This window comes from Sciurus vulgaris (genome assembly GCF_902686455.1).
Source record: "Sciurus vulgaris genome assembly, chromosome: 1".
In the NCBI taxonomy this organism is placed as follows: domain Eukaryota; kingdom Metazoa; phylum Chordata; class Mammalia; order Rodentia; family Sciuridae; genus Sciurus; species Sciurus vulgaris.
The window spans coordinates 165,143,004-165,168,078 of NC_136461.1; the positions used below are offsets into that span (position 1 = coordinate 165,143,004).

At 35.5% G+C, this 25,075-nt stretch overlaps 1 protein-coding gene across 1 annotated transcript in view; it reads left to right on the forward strand.

Annotated features, from left to right (window-relative positions):
* DECR1 (2,4-dienoyl-CoA reductase 1) overlaps nucleotides 1-25,075 on the forward strand; it is a 39,694-nt gene that overhangs the window by 6,499 nt on the left and 8,120 nt on the right. The window contains exons 2-6 of the mRNA XM_079143815.1: nucleotides 9,660-9,862; nucleotides 10,958-11,015; nucleotides 11,138-11,224; nucleotides 12,158-12,305; nucleotides 23,470-23,569. Of these exons, the coding sequence (XP_078999941.1) occupies nucleotides 9,660-9,862; nucleotides 10,958-11,015; nucleotides 11,138-11,224; nucleotides 12,158-12,305; nucleotides 23,470-23,569 (596 nt within the window). The remainder of the gene's footprint in view (nucleotides 1-9,659; nucleotides 9,863-10,957; nucleotides 11,016-11,137; nucleotides 11,225-12,157; nucleotides 12,306-23,469; nucleotides 23,570-25,075) is intronic.

Here is a 25,075-nt window from a genome sequence, read left to right on the forward strand (position 1 = left end):
CTCATTTTCTTGGACCTTCATATTTGCAAGTAATTTTATTTGCCATTTCTAATGATTAACATCCTGGCTTAGGCCATTGTCAAGTCTTGCCTGGTCTGCTGTACAAATGGCTTAGTCTCCCTGCCTCTAACCTTGTTCCCTACCCTCCATTCTCAACATAGCAGCCAGAAAATGTCTCTGAAAACTTAAGGCAGATCATGTTAATCCTGTGCTCAAAATTTTTCAGACTTTACGGTCAGCTCAGAACAAAAGTGAAAGTCTGCTTAGAGACTGACTCAGCCTGTGTGATCCATTTGCCTCATTGTTGTCTTCTCCTCCCCCTGACTCCCTCTCTCCTACTCCAGTCATGATGACCTCCTGCCCTTCCTCCAAACACTAGGCTTCCTCCTAAGGGCCTTTGCTATATATTCTTCCCTTTGCCTGAAATTGAGTGACTCATCCTCTACCTCCTTCAGGCCTTTGCTCAAATGTCACATCAGTGAGGCCTTTGCTGACCATCCTATTTAAAGTAGCAATGCTCTGCCTCTATTCCATGCCTAATTTTTCCCTGCAGTACAGATCAACATTTAATATACTATCTGTTTCACTTAATTTGTTCATCCCTTGTTCTCCCAAATATAATATCGCTAAGGAGCGACCATTGTCTCTGTTTCATTCACTGCTATATTGCCATTGCCTGAAACAGGGTCTGAGGCATAGCATATGCCATAAAACTTGCTTGTATACCTAACCATAATGTCACGTTTATCTCTAGTGCTTTTTCACAATAGCAAGTGCCCAAATCAAAAGAAACCCTTTGGGAGAGCAGGGATTCTGATTTTTGGTTAAAAAAAAAAAGAGTCACATTAGTTTTGGCTATGGAATAGGGGATCAGTAAGAGATGACTCAAATGAAAGGCAGACAAGAGTGAAGATCCTAGTTGAATGTTTCAAATTGCCTCCTAATTTACTCTCTGATTTCATCTCTTTCCACTGTATAGTATTGGGAAACATCTGTTTGGTCTCTATCTAACTGCAGATAGATAAGAATTGTGATAAAAATGGGGAGTACACTCTATAGCACAGAGCATCTACTTTTTCAAGGACTCATGTTCCCTGCTATAACATGTATCATTATTCAAAAATGTAATTTCTGTCTTGCTACTGGCAGTTGCATGATTCAGCCTAGCCATGGAGTTCAGTGAGGCACTTTTATATTTGCTCAGCCTTACCTTCAAGTTGCTGTGGGAACAAGGTCTGTGCTCTGCAGTAGCTCAGACACCAGTGTCCTCTATGCAGTGCGCTGCTTTAGGTTAAAGATTGGGTGGACATGCTCAAGCAATCCACACAGACACAGAGCACCAGCTTACCATGGCCTGTGGTGAGCTGTGGATGTGGAAGAGTTTGGGTACTTTAGTTCTTTAACCTTTGCTACTGGCATTTAGGGTCAGACTATTCTTAATTCTGTGGGACTATCCTTTTCTGCACTGGAACATCCAGTAGAGGGCATCCTACCTAGCTGCCTTTTGTATTTCTGGATACTCCAGCCAAGAACTTCGTGCACCATGCTGAGGAAGCAGTGGTCTGGGTATTGAAAAAATAATTTTGTGGCACTGACAGTAGCTTCTAGCAACTGGACAAGATAAAGTGGGATGTAGCTATAGAAGGGTTAGTATGTGCAGGGAATACATGAGGTGCTTTAGTAGTACAAAAGTGAGCATTTTTCAGATGCATCCTTTGAAAATTATGGTTGGCCAGTGTTTACCAACCTGACATTTTTATATTACAGCTAAGGCCAAGTTTGTAAAGTTCTTAGGATGGGAATTTGAATCAATAAATTTGACTTAAAAATATTTGTTCCAAACTGACATATACTTCAAACCCCTCCCCCAAAAGAAATGGAATTATTTCATTGTCTATTATAAAGCTCACATTCAAGTATTGAATATAGAGTACTTACACTTCAAGTAAGGCATATGTCCATATTGAAACTGATCCTATGCCACTTTTCTTCTTCCTATAACTTTGTTTTTCTTTACACCCTTCCTGTATTGTGTGCTCATATATGTGATTCAGTTTTGTGTTAACTGTTTTTAATGACATTAATTAATGAACATATGGAACATTCAAGCTATACCAAAGAATATACAGTTGTCCATACAGTAAGAACTTCTCCCAAGAAGTTACTATAATGAATAATATCTTATGGGTTTTTCCAACAAATTTTGTATATATATCAGCATATGTACAAAGATACTCTCATTTTTTTAAAAAACACCCAAATGGGAGCATATGATATATATTTCTCTGTCTTGAGTTTTTCACTTAACACATAATGTCTCACATTATTGGTATTCACCAAATGTTTATGGAATGACCGAATCAATAATATAACAATGTTTATATTCAGCATATAAGTTCTCTTTTTAGTAGATAATAGAGCCATACTTTAATGAACCTTGTTGGCTGTTTGGATTCTGTTGCATTACATATCAATTTTAGGTAATTTAGTCAACCTTTGCAGAAGCCCATTTGGGATTTTGATAGGGATATCATTGAATCGGTGGATCATCTTGGGTGTATTAACCTCTACACAAAATGAAGTTTTCCAGTACATAAACATAGGATATCTTTTCATTTATTTAGGTCTTCTTTAATTTTTTTAAAATGATGTTTTATAGGTTTCAGTTAACAAATATTGCATTTTTGCATTTCTTTTATTAAATTTGTTAGTATTTTATTCTTTTCTTGTAAATAAAATTTTTTAAATTTTATTTTTATCTTTTTTTTTTTTTTTTTGCTTTGCTGGGATCAAACTGAGTCTTGTGTGTTAGGCAAGTGCTCTACTTCCCTTTACCGCCACCCTGGCACTTAGTATATATCTTTGAACAGAGCTTCTTTTCCCACCTCTCCCAAATGAGTCTATCTATTGAGTAAATTCCTGAATGTGGAGCTATTGAATAAAAGTATATTTATATTTAATATAATTTTATATATTTAATATTTTGATAAATGTTTTCAAGTTGATCTCCAAACTTACTACAGTTCATATCAATAGAGTGAGTGACTTTACTGTTCGTTTTGTTCTGTATTATGAAATTTTGAATTTAAATCAGTCTGGTAAGAGAAAACTGATATCTTCCTTTGTTTACACAAGCTTATTCACTTATAAATATGATCATATGTATGTTCTTTGTGTGGGCTACTTTTTCTAAGCCCTTTTTCCTATTTGTAGTTGACTTATTAATACTCAGATAGATTCTGATTTTCTTGGTATAAGCTTACAGTTAAGATGCTGTAATTTGTGGTCATTGGAAATGATTTCTGATTTTTTAAAATAAGTGGCAAAGAGCTGGACTTGTATTGTATATTTGTGTTAAGACTACATGTCTGCTTCTGTGCATTTTTGAATGGAATTGGAGCCTGGCCAACCAGTGTTACATCCAATAAAACAAGCATTTGTTGAATGCCTAATTGGAGCCAGACACCCTGTGACAGTGAGGAATAAAGTATGTTCTGCCTTCCTGAGTGCAGTGGAAGTCAAGAGTCTAGTGGAGGGAGAGGTTCATTGACCATATTTAATTGAGGAGGCACTTCTAAAAGTTTCAAGGAAGGTGTTGACATTTTTGCTTGGTTTGGAAGCTGATTCTGCTAGGTTGAGAAAGACAGTGGGTATTCAGGTTAAAGAGAGAGCAGGAACAAAGGTTAGAAGATGAAAGTGCTTGACAAGTTTTGGGAATGCTGAGGAGTTAGAAAGTCCGTGAGGTGGAAGCTAGGCCAAGGCAATATTGTGCTGTGGTTTGAATGCTAGACTCAAGAATTTGACTTTTTCTTTTTGATTCTGGAGGATATCATTGTGTTTGAGGAATGGGATTTTAATATGGAGGCCTTACTAGTAGAGACAATGATGATAGTAGTGGTAGTAAAGTAGCTAAGCTAATGCTTATTTAAATATAAATTTATCTTCATAACTTACATGTAAGAGGCTATTACTATATAAATTTTTACAGATGTGAAACAATTTGCTGAAAAATATATCTTACCACATTAAAAGAATATTTTTATAGAAATCTGTTTTATATGAAATTTCAGAAACTTATATTATGGTGCCAAAAGAACCCCCCCACACACACACACACATACACAAATGAAGATCCAGCCCTCACCTTCTTCTTCTGTATTGCTTTTGGTTTTATTTAGACTAGGGGTCCTATACTCAAATACCTCAGGTTCATAAAGATTCTGTAAATGAAAGAGGCCACGCAGTAAAAAGGGCTTACTTTCCCTGTGGGCCCTGGGAGCCAAGCAGAGCCAGGACCTGTCCCAAAGGACAGGCATGGTTATGCTGAATCATGTAGGAAGGTGGACCCAAGTGTTGGTAGCGTCTCTGAATTTTGTGAATTCACCTAGTATTTAAATATTGACTTGAAATTTTCAAATTTGGTTTTATAAGACACATTTGGCCTAGGATCACCAATCTACCTCTTTAGATTTTGACTCTAGACATTTTAGACTCGCCCAAATCCTTAAGTAATTTAGGTGTGACTCTTGTTGACAACAGTGTTTATCCTCCAGGGAAGAGATAAGGTCATGACCATTAGAATTGCCAGTTTGATGTTAGAAGCATGGTTGTGACTCATTAGTTGACGTGTGATTTAGCAATACAGAAAGGAGGAAGATATTGTTTATATGATGTGGGAAAGTGACAAGTTTGGAGATGGAGGTACACCAGTCATAGCCAATCTTCTTGAGGCAGATTATAGCTTCTAACACTAAAAAATAAATGTGTATTGTCAAAATTGGAGAACTTTAGAGAGTCTTAAGAATTTTAGGTCACCAAAGATCTCCAGGGAAATGAATCTTGATAGGAAAGGTGTTATTTCCATTTTCTTTTAAAAAATATTAAAAACTTATTTTAATTAGTTACACATGATAGTAGAATGCACTTTGATACATCAAATATAATGGAGTATAGTTTCTCATTCTTCTAGTTATACATGAGGTAGAATCCCACCTGTCATATAGTTGTATATGTACACAAGGTGATAATGTCTGGTTCATTCTACTATCCTTCCTATCCCCATACTCCCTCCCCGCCCTTCACTCCCCTCTCTCTAATCTAAAGTAACTCTATTCTTCCATAGTCCACCCACCCCCATTGTGAATTAGCATCTGCATATCAGAGAAAACATTCGGCTTTTGTTTTTTGGGGTTGGCTTATTTCACTTAGCATGGTATTCTCCATTTCCATCCATTTACTGGCAAAGTTCATCATTTCATTCTTCTTTAAGGCTGAGTGGTAGTCTATTGTATGTGTGTGTGTGTGTATGTGTTTGTGTATCTCATTTTTTTTTAATCCATTCATCTGTCAAAGGGCACCTAGGTTGGTTCCGTAGTTTAGCTATTGTGAATTGAGTTGCTGACTTGTGAGTTGAACCACATTGATGTTGCTACATCCCTGTAGTATGCTGATTTTAAGTCCTTAGGGTATAAACTGAGGAGTGGGATAACTGGGTCAAATGGTGATTCCATTCCAAGTTTTCTGAGGAATCTCCATACTGCTTTCCATAGTTGTTGCACGAATTTGCATTGCCACCAGCAGTGTATGAGTGCACCTTTCTCCCCACATCCTCAACAACATTTATTGTTGTTTGTATTCTTGATAATTGTCAGTCTGACTGGGGTAAAATGAAATCTTAGAGTAGTTTTGATTTGTGTTTCTCCTATTGCTAAAGATGTTGAACATTTTTTCTAATATTTGTTGATTAATTGTTATTTCTTCTTTGGTAAAGTGTTTGTTCAGTTCCTTAGTCCATTTATTGATTGGGCTATTTGGTTTTTTGGTGTTAAGTTTTTTGAGTTCTTTATATACCTTAGAAATTAATGCTTTATCTGTGTAAAGATTTTCTCCCATTCTGTAGGATCTCTCTTCACATTATTGTTTCCTTTCCTGAGAAGAAGACGTTTAGTTTGTATTTACATTTTCAAAAACAACTTATTTCTATACAACTTGTGTTTTGAAAAACTACAAAGCAAGATTTGAAAAATCTTTCGAGGCCTATTTTGTATCCAGTTTTTATAATTCAAAGGAAATGCCCAAGTACAATTATGGTTATTCAGGATTCTTCTTTGTAGAAATATGTGAGTGAATACAGTGTGATCCTGTGAGACCTGATCATCTATGTATCTCAGTGTTGAGATGAACAACTAACCTTGAACAGGCCAAAGGACGGCTGAATTTATATTCACGTATATGCTGTGGATAGTCAGAGGGTAATGTGAATTAAAATAGTATACCAGGGTATTTTTTTTTTTTTTTACTTTTGGATTGATAAAGTGATGAAGTCATAAGATCAGTATTGATCAGATCAGAAAAGATAGGTAAGATCTTGTTATGCAATAATCTGTTATAGATACTTACTAGTATTATTACTATTATCAAATGTGATGTTTTACTTTTAGAAGTTTTCCCCTACCAGTTAGGAGGTTGAGAAAATGTTTTTAAGTTGTATATAAATATCTTCTTTAGTTATTTTTCATAAAGCCACACATCTAATTTTCTCCACAAACTAAGTAAAAAATATTCATGGTAGCACCTTTGGAAAATTAGAATACATTTTTTTCATTATTATTAGGTAGTGACAAATTTACCAGCCTACTCATGCAAACTTCCTGATTCATCATCTTAATGCAGTAATTCTGGAGGTGGTGGCAGCCTTAGGTAAAACTGCCATTTATGTAGAAAAAGATTATTATAGGTTACTTGAGATTATCAAGCTTTGGCAAAAGGATACCAAAAAGAAAAAAAAAAAAAGCTGTGTCAACATGAAGTTAAGAGAAATATGATGACTGGCATTGAACATAACCCGATTTGCAGTTTATCTTCAATTTTTTTACATACGTTTTCAAAATTTATCTTTCAATAACATTTTTCCTGATTATAACATCACTGGGTGGATTTTGTAAATACTAAAACCAACCAAACTGAATAATAAACAAATAATTATACATAATCCCATCACTTAGAGGTAATAACTGTAAAGAATAGACTCTGAAGTCAGACAGATCTTAGATTTGGATCACTTATGTACTTTTAAAAAAATTTGTTCTAATTAGTTATACAGGACAGAATGCATTTTGACACATCATACATAAATGGAGTATAACTTCTCATTTTTCTGGTTGTATATGATGTAGAATTACATGGGTCGTGTAATCATATATGCACATAGGGTAATAATGTCCGATCCGTTCTACTATCATTTCTACCCCATGCCTCCTCCCCTCCCGTCACTCCCCTCTGTCTAATCCAAAGTACCTCTCTTCTTCCCGAGCCCCCCCACCCTCATTGTGAATTAGCATTTTGAATTAGCATCCGCATATCAGAGAAAATCTTTAGCCTTTGGTTTTTGGGGACTGACTAATTTTGCTTAGCATGATATTATCCAGTTCCATGCAAATGCCATAATTTCATTCTTCTTTAAAGCTGAGTAATATTCCATTGTATATAGATACCACAATTTCTATATCCATTCATCTGTTGAAGGATACCTAGGTTGATTCCATAGTATAGCTATTGTGAAGTGAGCTGCTGTAAACATTGATGTGGCTGTGTCATTGTAGTATGCTGATTTTAAGTCCTTTGGGTATAAACTGAGGAGTGGGATAACTGGATCAAATGGTGGTTCCATTCCAAGTTTTCTGAGGAATCTCCATACTGCTTTCCATAGTGGTTGCATCAATTTTTAGTCCCACCAGCAATGTATGAGTATACCTTTTCCCCACATACTTGCTAACATTTATTGTTGCTTGTATTCTTTATAATTGCCGTTCTGACTGGAGTGAGATGGAATGTCAGTATGGTTTTGATTTGCATTTCTCTAATTGCTAAAGATGTTGAACATTTTTATCATGTATTTGTTGATTGTATTTCTTCAGTTCCTTAGCCAATTTGTTGTTTTTTGGTTTTTTTGAGTTCTTTATATATCCTGGAGATTGATGCTTTATCTGAGGTGCATGTGTTAAAGATTTTCTCCAATTCTGTAGGCTCTCTCTTCATGTTATGGATGGATTAAAGTACTTATTATATAAGTACTTTATTACTAAGTAAAACTATACAAATAAGTAGTGAAATACTTAGTATTTGTCTCTAAAAATGCATTATATGGTCTTTCTGTGCTTCAATTTCCTCATCTATAAAATGAGAATGGCAACAGAATTTACCATATGAAGTCTTTGGGAGGAAAGTCTAAGAGACCTTGGTAGATGGTAAATAATCCATCTATTGCTTACTGCTATTGTTTCCTTCTAGTCTTTTTTGCTGAGCATTTGTTTTTATTTAAGAACATACTATATATTTTTCTTTCTTTCTTTTTTTCTTTCTTTCTTTTTTTTTAACTTAACTTCACATCGTAAATGTTTTGTGTAATTTCCAGTTGCTAAATAGCCTTCCTCTAAATTATTGACCGTATTTCTGATTAATTTCTTTAGGGGAAATTTCTGGATATCCTCGATCAACTGATGGCAGCTTCTTTAGCTTACAGGAATACTCTAGCAGGAAAAAATAAGACTCTGGAGTTTTAACCTTGTGATTGTTTTCCTGGTGGGAGAATATCAAATACCTCACTTATGTGATCATTAGGCAGGAGCTTGGAGACTAAATAGAGGCAGTATACAAGGTGGTTATCAGAGGAGGGCTCCAGAGCCTGTCAGCTCATGTTTGAATCTTGTTCCTGCAACTTGCTCAATTGTTTTAATATGTCTGAACCCTTCCTCTAAATGGGATAAAAATAATACCTATTTCATGTGGTAGCTGTGATTACGTAGTTTAATATTTGACCCAGGCATATGGTAACCCCTTCTTAATGAATGGTAGCTCCTGTTGTTCATTATGTTAACTCTAAAAGTTTGTTTTTATAAATTAAATGTGAGAGAATAGCAGTGATTTTCAAATATAATGTGATTATAAATTTTTAAAATATAAAATAGAGCAAAGTTAATATTTCTTGGTTTAAAATGGGTTGGTTTTCCCCAAATTAAATATAAAAGAAATATTTTATCTGTTCTAAATTTATTGGTTAGAAGAAAACATAGAGGCATTTGATATAATTAGCATTAAAGAATTTTTAAGTAATTTTTTTCTTCAGTAATTAAAAAATGAAATGTGATATTTATCCAAATTATTCTTTTAAAAAAGAATGTTTTATATTAGTTTTTTAAAAGTAAAATTTAAGTAAAACCCTTGCAAGTAATGTTAGTATGTGTAGAACATATAGTACATGTTAATGTGCTATACATATATGTTGTATACATATATACATACGTATGCTATATACTATAGTTATAATTATTTCAGGTAATCCTATGAGGATAAAGTTCTTTTATTGCCATTTTATAGATGAAAATGAAGCACAGAAAGGTTAAATAACTTTCTGTTTTCTATATAACTAGGAAGAAATTCCACACTATTTAGTCTAGCTCTAGTACCCATGCTTTTTAAGCTCTTCATTACATTACTAAAAGGAATAATAATTGATTAAATACAATAATTATGTTTGCAGTACATTTGTATTAATCCAGTAATTTAATTAATATTAAGTTCAAGAACAAATTTAAAAATATCTCTTGTACAAATATATGTCTGCAGTTCGACTTGCTTCATTTTGTTTTTTTCCCTTTCAGTTTTTCAGTTATGTAACAAAAATATTGTATCAAAACATGGAAGCTTCACGTTCAAAATTCTTTCCACCCCTTCAAAAAGTGATGCTGCCACCTAATAGCTTTCAAGGAAAAGTTGCATTTATTACTGGAGGAGGTACTGGCCTTGGCAAAGCCATGACAACTTTTCTGTCTAGCCTGGGTGCTCAGTGTGTGATAGCCAGCCGGTAAGTCTGTCTCAGCAGTTTGCTTCAGAGTCTATTGAAGAACCTGGATGTGCCACAGTATTGAAAACACTGCTTGCTGGGGTGTTTGATTTGCATCTTAAACTTATATGAAATATTCTGCAGATTACTAAATAAATCTCCTTGGAAAAAGTCATTATGATTTGAGATGATAGAAACAATGACAATTATGGAACTGATGTTTACTTTTCCCAAATCCAGACTATAGAATTTTTTTTTCTATGTATGAAGTTAAATATTACTATGTAGAGGCTGCTTTGTTTTCAGTGGGAGTGTTTGTGATTACTGCTTCAATTGACAATTAACCTTGTAGCAGGATAATGGAAATAAGCCTTCCATTTTCTTTTAGAGGCACAGATATTTCAAAACATCTGTTGTGATGAATATGGGAAGAGTAAAACCAAGTGGAAGGAATTTCTTCTTTCTTAGGCATATCCTGATACCCTGTGACTATGTAATTCTGGAGCATTGGTGACTAGCACAAGATCCACCCCTTCCTCCAGTTTTAAGTGGTGTAAAATTTTAGGTAGATCATCTGAATGACAGTTACTGTGTCACTCGCAAATGCTCATTGACCAGAACATTTTTGTTTTTAATGTTGCAATGTTTTTAAGTGTTTTAAAATATTATTTTCATTTTAATACTACATAATTTATATTTGTGGTTTATTTTGTGCATTTCTTTCAGGGACGTAAGACTGAAGTCCTACAGGTTATCTGAACAACTTACTAACATTATAGCATGAATGTTTTTATTTTTAATTTTTGTAAAGCTGGCTTAGGTGGAAAAACAGGTTCAATGATTGTAATTAAGGTAGTAATTTAAATCTTAGTTGTCAAAGTAAATGGTATAAAAGTGCCCAATTTAGTGAATTGCTATCAGATATATAAAAATGGTTTGAATTTAACTTTTAAAAATGAATTCATTCGAATTGATTTGTGTGTATATATAACTCATATCTTCTCAAAATGCATTCACTTTAAGCTAGATTCTCTGTGTCATTTGACTTATGGAATTAAAAAGAAAAATATGAAGTTATTTCAGAACTCATGCCATGTACCATGTGTTTATTTCTAGGAAGATTGATGTTTTGAAAGCTACTGCAGAACAAATTTCTTCTCAAACTGGAAATAAGGTACATTTAAAGAGTCATTTAAATTAAATTTGTGAATTATAACATGTTTAAGTAATTTACTCATGTTTTTGGTGTAGGTCATCTGGGGAGTATAGATTTCTTTTTTCTTTTGTTTTATGCAGGTTCATGCAATTCAGTGTGATGTGAGGGATCCTGATATGGTTCGGAACACTGTGTTGGAACTGATCAAAGTCGCAGGACTTCCTGATGTAAGCGTAATGGTGATAAAGCCGAAATGCGAGTCTTTTGAAGTTCATAACTTCTATCAGGATGCAAAAAGGAAATAAACTCTGATGTGAGCAAGGGCTGTATTGAGAAGCACTTATTTTCTGTCCCTAGGAAAATGCCAACTCTGCTTAAAGCAGGGAGAAGATTAAGTGGACTACTACCCTCCTTTCTTGCAGGAATACTTTAAAAATGCATTTATAATCATGGAACAAACTTGATTTCATTTTATGTAATAAAATTATGAAATAACAAGAGCAGTTTGTCCAAGTTTACATAATTCATGGTCTTTGCTCTTCTCAATAACTTTTGATTATTTCTCAGTGGATGAGAACAGTACAAATAAGAAAAACTACAGGAAATTCCAAATTTCTTCCAAGACCTGAGATATAAATGGACATTTCACTTTTATTTGGTGCATTTAATAGAAATAAGCTATTTGTTCCAATAGTCTCAATGAGAGTACTTTTCTATATTAATGATATTTTTAAACCATCTAATAATATTGAATCTGTCATACAACTAAGCAGTTGATAGTGAAGAAACAGATCAATGACCAAGAATTTCATCAAGTTAAAGTAAAATGGTACCAGAAATTCAAAGGCATTTCTTGAGATTCTCTGAAATAGTGTAGTTACATGATAAACATCCTGACCCTGTTTTTCTCCCTTAATAATAGAGTCTACCCTAATTTAAAGACGGGTTGGGATTCTAAACTTGGGAAATAACATAAGAGATTTTCAGACTCAAAGAACATGAAACTGAACCCAGGCTCATAGTATTGTTTAAATAGCTGACTGTGAACTTCAGCCATATTGTATTATTTGGATTAATAAGCTTAAAAACTAAAAGCCCTAGTGGGAAAATGTTCTTCCTTTTCTGAAAGTTTATGTAACTTGCCTTATCCACTTAATTAGGTCGTGATAAACAATGCAGCAGGAAATTTTATTTCCCCTACTGAAAGACTCTCTCCCAATGCTTGGAAGACCATAACAGACATAGTTCTAAATGGCACAGCCTATGTGACACTTGAAATTGGAAAACAGCTTATTAAAGCACAGAAAGGTATGTTTGTTTGTTCTTCCCATATTTATTTGGTCTCTCCTGTGCACGGGTTCTGTGCTAAACCCTGGGACACTTAAAAAGAAAAATGAGACAGTTTTTACTTACACAACTCACTTTGTAATGGAAGAGATGCTTAAATAAGTATAATATGTTATGATGTAAGTCATAATGTTTGCATGTTTCAAGGGCTTGGAAACCCAGAGCCAGAAATGATGACTTCTCCCTAGGGTCAGTCAGCTTATTGAGGAATACAATGTAATTTGAACTGAATTTTAAAAAAATCTAGATGTGAAAAAGAGAGCTAGGAAATGTGTTGTCCCTGGATAAAGAGGCCTGGTAGAGGGAAAAAGCAGAAGCATTTAGGGAATGATGTGGATAGAGAAGGGGAGAGAGAGGCCTAGGGAATCACTCGGGGGAAGTAGGTAAGGTGTAGCTGGAAAGGTTTCCAATGCCCAAATAGGGACTTTGATGTTAATTCTTTCCATTGACAGTATCTCATTAAGAATGTTACTTAATTCATCTCTCTCTCTTTTTTCTCTTTTTCCCTCTTTTTTCTTTCTCTTTTTTCTCTCTCTCTAAAAAAAAGAATGTTACTTAATTCAAAAGTTTACTGGCAACAATGTGGGGAATGGAAAAGTTTGAAAAGCCCCATTCAGGAGATTTTTTATTTTATTTTTTAATATTTGGCATGTGTATACATGGCATGGGAGATAAAGTAGAAGACATAGAAAATAAGAACAAGAGGCCTTACTAATTAGATAAAGTAATTTGTAGCTGGGGTGAACAGTTTGGACAGTGATGACATCAATGAGATGGAGAACACTAGAGGGAGAGCAGATTTACGTGGAAATTACTAGATTTTTTTTTAGTACTAAGAACAACTTTATTGAAGTTTTGTAGACATAAATAGTAAACACATATAATGTATGTATGTGTATGTATACCTGCGTATGTAGGACCAACTTATATTCATCTACAAACACTGCTGACTTGCATGTGCTACATGCCTGAGGCAGAGGTGGACAAGACTCTGTCCCTGAATAAGTTGGACTTGTACCTTGAATGAGGGGGCGCTTCTCAGAGAGGGTGGAGAGTACTCTGGACAAGGACAAGGAGGAAGAATCCTGATCCTCTTTGAATGGCCCTTGAGGAGTAAGGGGAGAAAGGCAGGCCTGGAGCTGGCCAGGTTCCCCCTACTGGGTCAGAAGCCTTTGTCTTATGAGGTTCAGTGTCTTCTGTACAACATGGCTAACCCGCAGCCAAGCTTGAGGAAGGGTGTAGAAATAGAAGGATGATGATGCTGAGGCACAGGTTTTTTTTCCTTGTTTTTGGATACTAATAACTTCCATCCTTTCCCCATACACCTGTTGAAATTGAAGTACCTGGTCCCTCCTCTGCAGCATAGTGGATATGATGTACATTTGCAGTTTATATAGTTTTTAATTTACTTTCAGAAGAGATAGGTAAAATTGGGGAGGGAGACAGAAAGAAAGGGCTTACTTCCCTCTCCCCTCCTCTGTTCTGGACCTTTGTATCTCTTCTTTGCTTCTCTGTGTCCATCTGATTTTTCTCTCTTCCTACTTCTTGCTCATATCTTTATTTTTCTATCTCTCTGCCTTTGTGAATTTTTCATTTTTGGGTATCTGTTTCTCTCTTTATCTCCATCTCTTTCATCATTTTGTCTTTTTCTGCTTCATTATCTCTTTTATTTCTTCTCTTGCCCATCTTTATGACCCTTAGATTTCTGTCTGACTTTTTTCTCATTATTGTCTTTCATTTTAACATAGACTTTGATCTATTTTTATTCATCACATCAGATTAAAATTCTATGGGCTTCATTAAAAATACATTAGGTAAGACTTTTTAAAGATGGAAGCCAGTTTTTATTCTTCCCAGATTCCTGTCAGTTATTGATGTTGTAACCTGACAGAATTTGGAGAACTTGGACCCCTGGGCCAATGAGAGTACAGTGCAAAAGGGTCTATTCTAGCAACGAATCAACAGTGAAAGAGTTCAAGTGTTAAGACCTCTCAATTGTGTCAATGTGGGTGACTCTGGAAGTCGGTTCAGAATCCGCAGTGTGTGGTAGTCTGTGATGAGAAGTATGTTAAGTGGCCCAGAATGTAAGAAATCAGTCAAGGAAGGATATTGGGACAGTCAGTCAGTGAAGATCAGAGCACAAGAAAGACACACTAATGTGGGGGGTTGAGGGTCTAGTCACAGGGGATGTGGATAGCATAAATACTGAATTTTTCTGTTAAATAACTAGATTACTGTAAACAACAGGGACCTTTTGAAATTCACAAGAAGTGATGTTTTTGATATGTAGTAAGAATTGTTTTGTTGAAGTAGTATGGATAAACATTTTAATCAGTTAAGGCTTCTTTAACAAGTTATTATGGGTTGCCCAGTTACTCTTCCCATCTTCTGTAATCTAGCACCCTCAACCTGTCCAGTCTGTGTTCTTTCAGAATGTTCTTGTTTGCCCCTTTATGCCTGCTCTGACTAGTCATTTTTTCTCTAGGCTAGTCAGAATCTTTTAGCCCAGCTTGAGTCCCCACCATTCAATGAAGGATTCTCTCATTAGAGGCTGTAATGTAGACTTCAGCATTTAAAACCAGGCTGCATATAGCTCTTGTTTCACGGTAGAAGTCTCCTTTTCATACCCATCAAGATCTACAGGACCCATTCCTTCTTCCTTACCTTTAAACACTTTCTATTCTTTCTCCTCACCGTTCTTCTTTTTTTTAAAATAGGATCTCACTAAGTTGCTTATTAGTTCCTTGCTAAGTTGCTGAGGCTGGCTTTGAACTTGGGATCCTCCCGCCCTAGCGTCCTGGCTCTGCTATTCACTATTCTTATTTTGAAACACAAAGATGGTGCTTTGTTCATTCAGTGAAACCTTGTAGAGACCTACACAAAGGTAGTTGAGGACATATTTAACCCTTCTTTTAATTATGTCCTTCAGCTTTACCTTTAGAGGGCAAAGATGACCACATAACTCACAATAGAATGGAGGCAATTGTGTCCTATTTCAGAATAGGAGGAGAGCAGAATAGGCTTTGAGTATTTGTCAGCAGCATGAGTGTGCGGTGTGTGCTGTTGAGATTTTAAGTATATAAGAACCATGTGGGTACATTTGTTTGGCTCATGTCCAAGCCTTTCTTAACTGCATTTAAAGACTATTTGAAAGAGTACTTTTAATAACCAATTGAAATTTTTATGGCAGCATTAGTATCCTTTTAAAATCCCTTTTTGCTAGAGTCTCCTTGCTAGATGAGTAGAAGATTTCACTCACATTTGTTAAACCAGCGTGGAGTAACTATGTGCCTTTGCTGTTTTGTGAAGAGAATGTAAAGATAAGGTGACTTTGGAATTTTGAAAAGAAATCTTTTTTCTTTTTAACTATGTAGTTGAAATTTCATAAAGAGACTGATTTACAAGTCAGCTGTTTTGTTGCTGTGACTAAATGATCTGATCAGCACAAATATAGAGGAGGAAAAATTTATTTGAGGGCTCACGGTTTCAGAGGTCTTAGTCCATAGAAGACCTGCTCCACTCCTCAAGGCTTGAGGTGAGGCTGAACATCATGGCAAAAGAATGTGACAGAGGGAAGCAGCTCACATCATCAGGAAGCAGACAGAGAGAGAGAGAAAGAGACTCCACTTTCCAGATACAAAATATATACCCCATAGCCATGCCCCAATTCCCACCTCCTCCAGCCACACCCTACTACTTCAGTTACCACTCATTTAATCCCTATCAGGGGATTAAATCACTGATTGGGCTAAGGCTCTTATAACCCAGTCATTTCTCCTCTGAACCTTCTTGGTTTGTCTCCCAGGTGAACTTTTGGAGGATACTTCATAGCCAAACCATAACCCATAGTAATAAAGATTATTGGTTCTAAAACCAAATGGTCTAGCCTGAGTACATCACTTATTAGTCCTATGTACTGGGGCAAATTACTTCTCTGTCTCTGCCTCTTCTGTTAATAATAATGCCTAGCCCAAGCTAATGCAGGTTAGCTATTGAAGAAAATGTTGATTTCCTCTATAAGTGTATTTTTAATGCTTCTTTTATAAGGGGACTGTCAAGTACCTGAACTTTAGCCTATGACCCATAATTAAAATGAATTAGAAAAGCCAGAACCCTGGTTATCACTTATTGTAACTTAACTTGCAAGTTGCAACCTACATGAGAATGTGATATATTAAAGATTTAAATGAGAAGAGTTGTTACTTGATAGATAATATTCTATTATATAGTGCTACTCAAGTTTCTTAAAAAGATATGTGGGCATTTGGCTAACTTTTAAGAGCATTGATGCTTTTTAGCTTAGTCTGGGCTTTATTGAAAAATGGCTGAGAAACAAATTTCCTTATAACCCTCATCAAAAGATGAAATTTCTCTTCTTAGGATTGTGGTAAGATTAATTGCCAGCAATAGTAATAGAAGAGGTAAAGCTGCAAACAACACTTAACCTGTGTGTTCAGAAGGTAAAAGGGGTACCATACCACTGGAGAGGCAGGGGATGTGGATTTTATCCTCTAGAGATGGGTAAAGTTAAACTGGAGGGTCTTAGGAAGAGTTACGTTCAGAGTGGAGATAGGACCATGGCTGATGGCTCAGGGGAAGGCCCAAAGAAAAGAGGTATTAAAGATGATGCAGAAAGAAGAGACAGTCAATGAAAGTATATTCTAGTTTTCAGAGCTGTGAATCTGAAACACAGGTGGAGGTGCTTACTATGTATGTTGAGAGTTAATGAGTTATGTTGAGAACCCAGATGAAATGTGTTGACAAATCTTTCCAATGACATTCACCCACATTTGTAACAGTATCAAACTCCCTCTAGGTAAGAGTGAAGAGGCAGTTGTGTTGAGGTTGTGGGTGAATGGCTTAAGAGATGGCAAGGAACTGAGTGATTAATTCACATCATAGTCCAGACTGAACATCTGAAAATTAGAGTAGGAGGAAATTATAAGCCTAAAGAAGGAGAAGAAACACCCAGAATTTGTAAGAGTCTTAAAAGAATACATGTTGTATGAAGGTGTGAGAGAACTGGGATGACTGAATCTTGAGAATGAAGCATTATATTCACTATTTTGTAATGATAACAATGATTAGGTAATGGCTAAATTGGGGAAGTACTAAAGGTCCGTGGGGGTGGGGATGTCATAGAAACTATAGGATTTATGATTTTATCCACCCAAATGTTGGTACCAGGGTGATGGCAGAAATTGGGTTTGAGATGTGGGTACAGATGTATTTGTAACCTTGAGGCCAGGAGTCAAATTTTAATAAAAGCAGCAGAGTAGCCGGGAGGTCAAATGTAGGCTCTATTGAAGTTACGGATGATTAAAAAGTAGGATATTATTAGTTTCAAAACGGGGCATTTTCCTTGAGGTAGATGAATAGTGGCTCAAATCTGAGTCCAGGTATCTTTATACTATACTGGGCTATCTCCGTTGGCACCAAAATTGTTCATTGACTGGTTTGATTTTCATTCTTTGTACTGAAACAATATTTTTAGAACTTTTGGGTCTTCTTCTGAAATTTGGACCTAGTCGTATATACATTTTATTATTTTAATATGCAGTGTGATTTTTTAATATTTCTGTATTATAATTTTTTCTATTTCGAAATAATGAGGACAGGCTAACAATTTTTTTTAATTTTTATTTTTTCTAAATTTCTTTTTACAGACTGCATTTTGATTCACTGTAGTAATTTTTAATTTTATATATTTTTTTAGTTATTATTCATGGCTTGGTTCTGTACAAAGAATATAAAGCAGAAGCAATGAAAGGAAAAGGCACACCAGACCAAGTCCGGGAGACCAGCTTCTGGAATCCTCTCCCACTGGAGTTGCACAGTTCATGCTTAGTTCTCCTTTCTCTGCCTCCTTGCCAGCATTTGTAATGTTTTTTGTCTTTTGATAATAGCCATTCTAACTGGGGCGAAATGGTATCTCCTTTTAGTTTTAATTTACATTTATTTCCCTGATGATTAGTGATAGTCAGCATTCTTTTTTTCATATACTCATTTGTATGTTTTGGGGAAATGTCTATTCAGATAATTTGCCCATTTTAAATTGGATTGTGTTTTTGCTCTTGAGCTTTTCAAGTTCTTTGCATATTCTGGACGTTAATCTCTTTTTGGATAAATAGTTTATAAACATTTTCTCTCATTCTGCTGGTTTTATGTTCACTCTGTTATTTCTTTTGTTATGCAGAAACTTTATGGTTTGATATAATCTCCTTCATCTATTTTTGTTTTTGTTGCCTGTGCTTTTGGGGACTTATCCAAAAAATCCTTGCCCATTCTAATATCCTGAATTGTTGCCCCTGTGTTTTATAGTTTCAGGTCTTAAAATTTAGGTCTTTATCCATTTTGCGTTTAGTTTTGTAACTGATGAAAGATAGGGATTTCATTTCATTCTTCTGCATATGAATATTCAGTTTCCCCAGCACCATTTATTGACAAGAGTATCCTTTCTCCATTGTATATTCTTGGCTCTTTTGTCAAAAATTAGTTGACTGTAATGTAGTACATGGATTTATTTCTGGGTTCTCTATTCTGTTCCATTGGTCTCTGTGTTTGTTTGTTTTTTGTTTGTTTGTTTGTTTGTTTGTTTTTCTTTTAGTACCAGGAACTGAACCCAGGGGCATTTAACCACTGAGCCACATCCCAGCCCTTTTTATATTTATTTAAACAGAGGGTCTCACTAAGTTGCTTAGGGCCTTGATAATTTGCTGAGGCTAGCTTTGAACTTGCAATCTTCCTGCCTTAGCCTCCTGAGTCATTGGGATTACAGGCATGTGCCACTGTGCCCTGCTCTGTGTTGGTTTTTATAGCCTAATTTTTGTTTCATTCACTGCTCCCTTTTTCCATTTTCTTGACCTCAGTAAATAACATAAATTCATTTTTGTCATCTGTATTGGGCTTTTAGAAACTTGCTACTTACAAATCTCTTCCATGGTTGTTACTTTCATTGAAATGGCTGGCTTTCATACAAAAATAAAGTGTATCGGTGACTATCCCTGGGAATTTGGCAATTATTTACTTTGAACTTCTGGTACCACTGTTTGTTTTTTGAAGTCCTACTGCTAATTGTCTCACCATGTAGCATTCATTCTTGTTGGAACAGTGCAGTTTCTTTTTATTAAAAAAAAAAAGTATATATATATATATATGTGTGTGTGTGTATACACACACACACACACACACACACACACTCATTATTATTATTATTATTTTTGGTTGTCAGTGGACCTTTATTTTTCATTTATGTGTGGTGTTGAGAATCGAACCCAGTGCCTCACACATGCCAGGCAAGTGCTCTACCACTGAGCCACAACCCCAGCCCTGGAACAGTGCAGTTTCCAAGTTTTCTTCCTGTTTATGCTCAGGGAAAATTTTAAAAAGAGCAGTACTTAATTCTAGGTAGTGGACTATCTGGATTTTCTAGACCGAGAAAATAAAACTACAGGGAGAAGGAGAAGTTGCAGTAACTTTCATTTTGGCCTCTAAATTACATTTGGAGAAACATCCTTTTAATCTTAGTTGGGAGATAGTGCACTTTCTGTTGGAGCATTTGTTTTGCGTGAGTAACTGTCACTTTTGAGGTAGTTTTTAAATTTCAGTGTACGAATGATGCTGTTAGCATCTGTTGTCAGGACACTGTAATGAAGCACACTGGTGTTCCACATCTCTCCTTTCTCACAGAGTAAGATTTTGGAAGCAAAGGAGTTTTCAGAGATCTGAAAAGCTGAGTTTGATATATAAAAGGAGTCACCAGAATGACTCACATCACTGATCTTATTTCTCATATCCTCAAAATGGTACTCCTGCCCCCTCCTCCACCTCCATGTTCTCCAGCATGTGCTGAGTTTTGCTTCTATTCCAAAGAAATGTTAAAGGAAAAAGAAACCAAATATGTGGAAGATTTAAAAAAAACCAAAAAACAGAAAACAAAAACTTACCTAAATGTTTTTCAAAATACTTCTTATAGTCTTTCAAATTTAAATTTCTTAAAGCATGTTTTATAAAATATATAAATGTATTTTGATTCTTTGTGAATATTAGAATACTTTCTTTTCCAGTGCTGTAACTAAAAATATAGAAAATTACTGATTTCTTTGGAACTAAAGATAAGTCTTTTCATCTTTCATTAATCTCTTTTATTTATGGAGAACCTGCAATACCGCAGGTACTATTGAAGTCGATATGTAGTATTATTTGTAGCATACCTTTATACCATCTGTTTTTTCCCTTTGTACTTACTTTTTCCTTTTTTATGTGTGTTTTACTTTTTTTCTTTATACAGTCAATTACTTTTAAAAGAAATTTTAAAAAAGAGAATATGTCATACATTTACATACTGGGTTTCTTAGCTTTTCATCACTGTGACAAAATACCTGAGAAAATCAACTTAAATGATGACAGATCTCTTTTCTTGGGGGGTTGAGTACTGGGGATTGAACTCAGAGGCACTTAACCACTGAGCCACATTCCCAGCCCTTTTTTCTGCATTTTATTTAGAGACAGGGTCTCAGTCAGTTGCTTAGTGCCTCCCTGTTGATGAGGCTGGCTTTAAACTTCTGATCCTCCTGCCTTGGCCTCCCAAGCCTGTGTAATTATAAGTGTGTGTCACCATGCCCAGTGAAAGATCTCTTTTGACTCATGATTTTAGAGATTTCAATCCATGGCCGTCCTCCTTCATTGTCTGAGCCTGTGGTGAAACCATAATCATGGTGGAAAGACATGTTGTTGTACATCTGCTTACCTCATGGTGGCTGGGAAGCAGAGAAGAAAGAGAAAGAGAGAGAGAGAGAGAGAGAGAGAGAGAGAGAGAGAGAGAGAGAGAGAGAGAGAGAGAGAAAGGGAGGGGGAGGGAAAAGCCAGGGATGAGATATACCATTTAGATGCACAACCCCAGTGACCTACTTCTAACTAGCTCCTGCCTCTTAACATTTCTGCCACCTTCCAATAGTGCCACCAACTGTGGACCAAACCTTTAATACCTGAGACATGGGTGGACATTCCCTATCTGGACTATAACATCTATGTATTTACTATTTCTAATATTGATCATTTTTTCTGATGATCTATTCTTTCATTTTCACTTAGCCTAAAAGCTTTTTTCAAAATGTGTTGTAGTGTAAGTCTTGTGGCAATGAATTCTCCCAGCATTTGTGTATCAGAAAATATCACCTTTGTTTTTGAAGTTTATTTTTTCTAGATATAGAATTCAAGGTTGACTCCCTACCCACACACACCTCAAAGATGTCCTTCTGTGGTCTTCTAGTTTATATTTTGATGAGAAGTCATGAAAAATGTTAGGTGTTCCTTGATTACCAAACCATCCCACCCCACCCCACAACTGCTATTGAGCCTTTCTCTTTATTCCTGGTTTAAGTGGTTGATTGTAATATGTGTTAGTGGGGTGTTTTACCTCCCCTATTTATTCTGCTTGGGATTTGTTCAGTTCAGGATAAGTTGCAGTTTTTCTCAAATTTGAAGCTTTTTTCAGTTTTTGTTTCTCAAATATTTTTTTCTTCCTTCTTAGACTCCAATTCTATATATGTTAGAAGCTTAGAGATTGTTCCATAGGTCACTGATGCTCTGTCCTTTAAAAAAAAAGTTTGTTCACCTTTTTCCCCTTTTGTCCTTTGTTTTGAATAATTTTGTTGCTCAATTTTGAAGATATTTTCTTCTATAGCTAAACTCATTCATTTAATTCTTTTTATTCCAGATATTTTTCTGCTATAGAAATTTGGTTTATTTCTATTTTTTTTTTGTTTTCTTTTTTTTCATTATATTCTTTTCTTTGATATCTTTTAGCATGTTAATGATAACTTTTTTTTTTCAGTACTGAGAATTCAACTCAGGGGCACATCTCTAATCCTTTTTATTTTGTTGAGTTCGTGTCTTCCTAAATTTCTGAGGCTGGCCTCAAACTTGCAATCCTCTTGCCTTAGCCTCCCAAGTCACTGGGATTATAGATGTGCACCACTGTGTTTGGCTTATAATAGTATTTTAAAGGTCTTTGCTCATGCTGTATTCTCTGTCATTTCTGAGATTCTGTTAATTGATTTTTGCCCTGGTTATATTTCTAAGTCTTTCTATGTGTAGCAATTCTTGATTGCATCTTGTGAAAGATGTTGTTGTTGTATATGTGTTTATCATTTTGAGTTTCCTTTTGAGATATGTTGAATTTTATTTTGGCAAGCAGATAAATTACTTGTGGATTGGCTCAATCATTTTAAGGCATAGAGAAGCCTTTACTCTCAGGCTAATTGAGCCCTTCCACTGAGCTCTCTTTTTGATTTCTCTCCATAAAGCCCTGAATGTTCAATGAAGCTGCTTAGAACTCCCGTGTCTCCTACCCTATGTGAGCTCAGTAACTTACATAGTTGTTCATAGAAGTGAAATTGTTCAACTTAACAGCTTCCTGGAAATTGTTCTTTGCTTGTCTTTGTGGAATATCACTCTCACATGCACAGCTCAGTATTTGGCCAGAGTGAAGGAGACTATGAAGAATGATAGAACGCCATCCCTGCTTAGTTTCCTCAGCTTCCCCAAACTCTGATCACATCTCCTTAGCTGAATGCCATTTTCTGCTTGGATTCTTTTTCTTTATGCCACAGTCCATGTTGTACCTTTAGGCTAAAACCCAAGATGATTTTAGGGCTCATTTCATTCTTTTTCCTTCTCTCAGGGATCACTGTCCTTCTCTGCCCCTGTACTGTGTCTGAAAATAGCTGTTTCTTGTGTAGTTTTTCTGTGTTTACAAAAGGAGGATAAGTCTTTCATAACTGAAGGCAGAAGTTCATAATTTTATTTTAATTATTATTTATTTTTATTTAAGTGATGCTTAGTTAATGGGAACACCAAGCACCTGATTACATAGGCTGTTATAGGAACATTTCTCTGAGGATAGGGCCTTTGTGTTGACTTACTAGGTGTATAATTCTAAGTATGTACAGACTGGGCCATCTGTAAGATTTGTAGCAAGACAGCAATTTTCTTAGAAAAAATTAAAAATACTTGAGTTTTTGTGATATTCCCTTGAATCAGATCCTGTTCATGTACATACTGCCTTCCTGATGGAAATTGATGTAGGTGTATTATTAATTGACTGTATCCTTTAATATTTCAGGAGCAGCATTTCTTGCCATTACAACCATTTATGCTGAGTCTGGATCAGGTTTTGTAGTACCAAGTGCTTCTTCCAAAGCAGGTGTGGAAGCCATGAACAAGTGAGCACTATATGTTAATCCTGTTGCTGAATATAGCTCATGGAACTAAAATTCATACTTTCTGGTCTCCATCCAGAGAAAAGTCTAACAAAGACAAATTGGATTCATTAAAAGACACATTCTCCTGGATGAGTCCTGTTTTTCTGTAGCAGCATTATCCAATAAAACTTTTTACAGTGATGGAAACATCCTATAATATCCAATATACAGTAGCCACATGTAGCCACTGAACCTTGAAATGCAGCTACTGTGACTGAGAAACTAAATTTTGGAAAAAATTTTAATAGTCACTTGGGATACAGTGTCTACTATTTAGATTTCATAGGACTACAGTCTTTTTCACTCTCTCATGTGTCTTTACTAATGCCATCCCTAAATTTGTGAATACATCTTCATCCTTTTATTGTACCTACTGTGTAAGATTAATGGGGCTAATACATACTATGAGCACTTGCCAAGTCTAGTGGCCTTTCTTTGGAAGATTGTGATGGCTTTTTGAATTTGTTTTCAATTGGCCTTTCTCATTGTCTTTGTTGTTATGGGGTCTCTTGTCATTGCTTGTCTGGCTTCTGGTAATAATCCTGCAATATACTGCTTTCAGCCTCTTCCTCTTCCCCTTTTATTTTTGTTCACATTCTCACCAGAAGTATCATTCTTATGAAAAAAATATATTTTTATGATATTCCCTAGATAAAAACCCTAGCTCATTTTCCGTTAGTATTTGGAATAAAAGCTGTAGCTCAGTATGGCATTCTAAACAGACTTGTCCCTGGCCTTTGTGTTTTTAATTAAGTGTTTTTGTGTGCATGCCTTTATAGAGATACCAAGGATGTGGTTGTTATGGAAATAGAACAGTCCTGGTCCTCACCTGTTTATATTCTTACACCATTTCATCCATTATTCCTGTGTTTTAATTTCCATTGAATTGTTTCACATTTCTTTAAACATGCTAGACACTTTATTTTTCTTTTCTTTGTTACTGGGAATTGAACCCAGGGGTGCTTTACCACTGAATCACATCCCTAGCCCTTTTATTTTTTATTTTGAGACAGGGTTTCACTAAGTTGCTGAGCCTGTCCTCAAACTTGTGGTCTTTCTGCCTCAGCTTCCCTTGTTGGTGGGATTATAGATGTGTACCATGAGGCCTTGCTTGTGCTCGATATTGTTATATGTCTGTAACCGGGTTATGCTGTTGTTGGAATTTGCTGTGATATATTGTCTACTTTTATGGTTCTTGTCATATCACCTCTGTAGCAGTGTTTCCTCTCATTACACAGAATTTATCATTACTTATTCTCTATGCCTTAAATCTTTGTTTAATTCAGTCTAGTGAGGAGACAACACTGAAAAATAGATTCTAAGATGAACTTAATATGTTGATGTAGCAGGGACACAGAAAAGGGAACAGTAGACTTTTAAACATAACATTAAAGCTGACATCCCCACTGAGGTGTGAGATCTTTACGAGGAGGGACCGTGTCCTTGTGTCCTCATTACCCAGCAGGA